This window comes from Triticum aestivum, chromosome 5D, assembly GCF_018294505.1.
Source record: "Triticum aestivum cultivar Chinese Spring chromosome 5D, IWGSC CS RefSeq v2.1, whole genome shotgun sequence".
Taxonomy (NCBI): Eukaryota; Viridiplantae; Streptophyta; class Magnoliopsida; order Poales; family Poaceae; genus Triticum; species Triticum aestivum.
Genome location: NC_057808.1, coordinates 5,853,448 through 5,857,226, shown reverse-complemented (window position 1 = coordinate 5,857,226; position 3,779 = coordinate 5,853,448). Strand labels below are relative to the sequence as shown.

General features: G+C 40.6%; 1 protein-coding gene across 1 annotated transcript; it reads right to left on the bottom strand.

Annotated features, from left to right (window-relative positions):
- Positions 1–329: 329 nt before the first annotated feature.
- LOC123119068 (obtusifoliol 14-alpha demethylase-like) lies at positions 330–3,478 on the bottom strand. Its single transcript, XM_044538727.1, has 3 exons — positions 3,420–3,478; positions 1,834–2,357; positions 330–1,513 (listed from the first exon to the last, which is right to left on the bottom strand). The coding sequence occupies exons 2-3, from the start codon at positions 2,299–2,301 to the stop codon at positions 515–517; spliced, it is 1,467 nt and encodes a 488-aa protein (XP_044394662.1). The 5' UTR covers positions 2,302–2,357; positions 3,420–3,478; the 3' UTR covers positions 330–514.
- Positions 3,479–3,779: the final 301 nt, after the last annotated feature.

The window sequence follows — 3,779 nt, the reverse complement described above, 5'->3', positions numbered from 1 at the left end:
GTGAGTGGGATAGAATCATTGTTTTCCGTGTGTTTATCTCATGGTGGACTTGCAAGGTGTGGAAGTCTACCTCATACATTTATCGACAATTTACGGTTCGAAATGTCTAATAAGTCTCCATGAACCTCTTCATCTAGTTTACGGTTTGAAATGTCTTATAGTTAGTGTCCATGCAGTGCTTCATATAATTTATTGTTTGAGATGTCTTATAAGTCTCCATGCACCTCTTGCAAGGTGTGGAAGTATGCCTTGCATGCATCTATTAGCAATTTATGCTTTACCAATCATTGCGGATAGACATCCTTGGCACAACAACACGAGGGGAAGAGGAGAGAGAAGACGAGGTCATCAGAGTAAGGCTTATAATGCCAATTACAACTTGGAGTAAAAGAAATCAAGTCTAACTGAATTTGGAGACAACAGGAAAACCTTCTTCGGGACGAACCTTTCCATACCCAAATTCTTACACTAAACTAAATAGGTATGATTATTAGTATTACTACTTTATCAATGGCTAGCAGTGCAACAGTTGATGTCTCTTATAACTTATCATTACTTTTCCTTTAGGCTCTTGGCCCATCTTTCTCAAGTCTGCATTGGGGAAAGGAGATATTAGCTTGAGCTCAAAGTTTCTTAGCAGATGGCTCCATATCACCTTAATTTGCAGGTAAGCCAAGGCCATGCCAGGGCAAACATGCCTTCCACCACCAAATGTCGTGAAAGAGTACTCACCACCAACTTTGTCCTCCTCTCTTCCTGGACCAAACCGATCCGGATCATACACATGAGGGTCACTGTAAACGTGTGCCAACTTATTGTTGAATGCTGTAGGGATTACAACATTATGCCCTCCAGGTATGTCATATTCCTTGCCTTCCTTGGTCTGCACCTTGAATTTCTTATGTGCCTTGCGAGTTAACATTTGTGCTGGTGTATGCATCCTAATCGCCTCCTTGATGCATCTATGCAGGGTATCCATCTCTAACAAGGCATCATAGCCTATTTTGTTCTTGTACTTGCTAAGGATATGCTTTTGCTCCTCCATGGCAGCTATTAAGACCTTGGTGTTGCTCAACATGAAAGCTCCAGCCCATATACTAGTACTAGAGCTTGGGTGTTTTCCAGCAAAGATGAGGGCCATGACCATGCCAGAAATTTCTCCGTCCGTTATGGAGCGACCATCTTTATACTTGGAATCCATCAACCTCTGTAGTGCATCCTCCTCGACACGACTAGAACTCCTGCGTGACCTGATAGTTGTGGTGAATATTTCTTTCAGCCTAATGTGTGCCTTGTCGCGTCGGCGGTTTGTTGGGGTTGGAATATATGGAAACAAGTAACTGAAAAAGTTTAAGCCGTTCTCAAGTTCATGGAACAATGAGTATACTTCTTTCAGCATCATCTCCCGAACCTCATATCCGAGTAGGCACCGACTTGAGATAAACATGAGCACCTGCTCAAGTTCATGTTTAAGATCAACTATGCCATCTTGTCCCCACTTTGCAAAGTAGGCCTACATAGTAGTATAAGAAAGCCATCAGTCAAGTGCAACGTACATGCATGGTATCACTACTCTTGTCATCTATATCTTACATCCAAAACTAATGCCAAATGCCAAAACCAGGTCCAGCACATACGCCATCTTGCGAAAACACATGTAGTACATGTATAGTCAACTTATGTACGTACTTAGTTTAAGTAAGGAATTTACCCAAGCAAACTGCCTCTAGAAGAGGTGTATTGGAGAATATATGAAACAAAAAATCTTAAATAGTGATATTGAATAAAAGCCAGAGGGAGTCAAAATAAAGTTAAGGGCTCTTTTAGATGTACCTCTACTTCTTGAAATATTGGATCAACGAGGCTTCGCAACTTGGATGGCTTTAGTATATCAAGCATGAAGTTTACTTGCTCACTGCGAATTGCGGCATCTACACCATACAAAACTTCCTGGCCAAAGATGGGAACAGTAACCTCGGCAAAATTACCAAAGCTAATCTCTGACTCCAGTCCTTGGAAGAAATGAGCCGAGACATCTGGTCCAACCAACAAGGTTATCTTTGGGCCAAGCAAATTTATTGTAAATACACTGCCGTACCTTGTGTACAGATCATTGATTGTATCCCCAAAACCCTTTTTAAAAAGCGAAGGTAAGAGAGCAAGGACATTCACCACAGGTGGAAGGGGTCTTGTGGACAAATGATGGATATTGCTTTTCCATCTTGAAATCTTAGTGGCTACAACAGTTATAAAAAAGAGAGCTATGGCCAACCATGTGGTTCTAGTTGCCAGCATGTCCATGATGTCGTGTCCAATAGTTATGTAGGCAGCCAACTATGAACCCAATATGCCTGGCGCTGCAAAAACATGAACATATATTGAGGTAGTAAGTTAGATATGCATGTATCTATACAATTAAATTTAGTGAGATGACAAAATTGACATGGGTTTAATTTGTAAGGTGATTCACATTTGCTATTCAATTTATTTCTTGGTTGTCACAATGTTAGAATGGGAAAATAACCCAAGCTTGTGCTTATCCATACACCGTGGTTTACCGGTAGCTCAACCGCCTGTTGGTTGCATCAAGGACAGGAGATTATCTCACAACTCGTAAGTGTTGGTTGTATCCTGTATGTCCTTTTTTGAGGAAATAGCACTCTCTAGAGTATTCTTTGATAATCTTTAGTTAAATAAATGAACTGAATTTTTAATAGTTACATCAATTTAAATCTAGTTCATTTGGTTGAACAAAAGAAGGGTCAGAAGGTACTCTGTGGGCCAAATATTTGCAACCCTAATTGCATTAGGAGAAGTCACGAACTAGAGCTTTGACATGGTTTTGCTAGTTCCGCAAAAACGAAAAAACCTACACCTATGGCCTAAGAAATTTTTCTTAGGATTTTTTTGCGGGAATAAGCTAATTAAGTGAGATCATAATTTTTCCTCTAGCAGAGCTGTCGGTATGGCTGAAGTTGATTTTGTAGACGTGGACATGACACAACAAGACGTTGATCGGTTGATGCCATGAATAAAACGGTCGGTCGAGTGCCGTTTCTACACGTACCAATTAAGTTGGTGAATTTTTTTCAGTAATAAGAAACGTCGGCTAAAGGGGGAAGAATCACTCCCATAACTGTCTGTTATTTAGGTGGAAGATGAGAATTCTCCATGATTTAAATTGCGGATAGCACCCTAGTGGAGTCCACTACACGGACTCAAAAGCGGATTTGCCACTGCAATGCGAACTCCAGCCACTGAACTAGCGCTCGTTCTCAGTATTCAGTCAATCTAAATAAGAGAATATATAAAACATATGTAGGGAAAGCGTAGCACATGACGGTATAGCAGTGCCAGTTTAGTTTGAGCAGAGAATTCACTCAAATTGAAAGAAGAACGCATAGGTAGTATGTGCATACCTCAATCACAAGGTCGATTCTCTTCAGGTTCCTGAACTCATCCGTCAGGTGTGTCTCAATGGAACATTGATAGGAGGAGTACCAAGAGAGCAGCGTTATTTATAAGCTCGCAGCCCCGCGTGGCCACTAAAAAATAAAAGTAAAGTCAGAAAGATCGATCTTCAAAGTTAGATATAGGATTGCTCCTACATGCGGGAAAACGGGAAGATGGTACACGCTATGACATATATAAAAGTAAAGTCAGAAAGCCAACGGAATTTATAATTGCACGGGTTTGCACGTGTTACTTAAAGTTGATGACAAGATGGTACACGCTATTACATATAAAAGTAAAGTCAATGGCTGGATGGCAGCTAAATA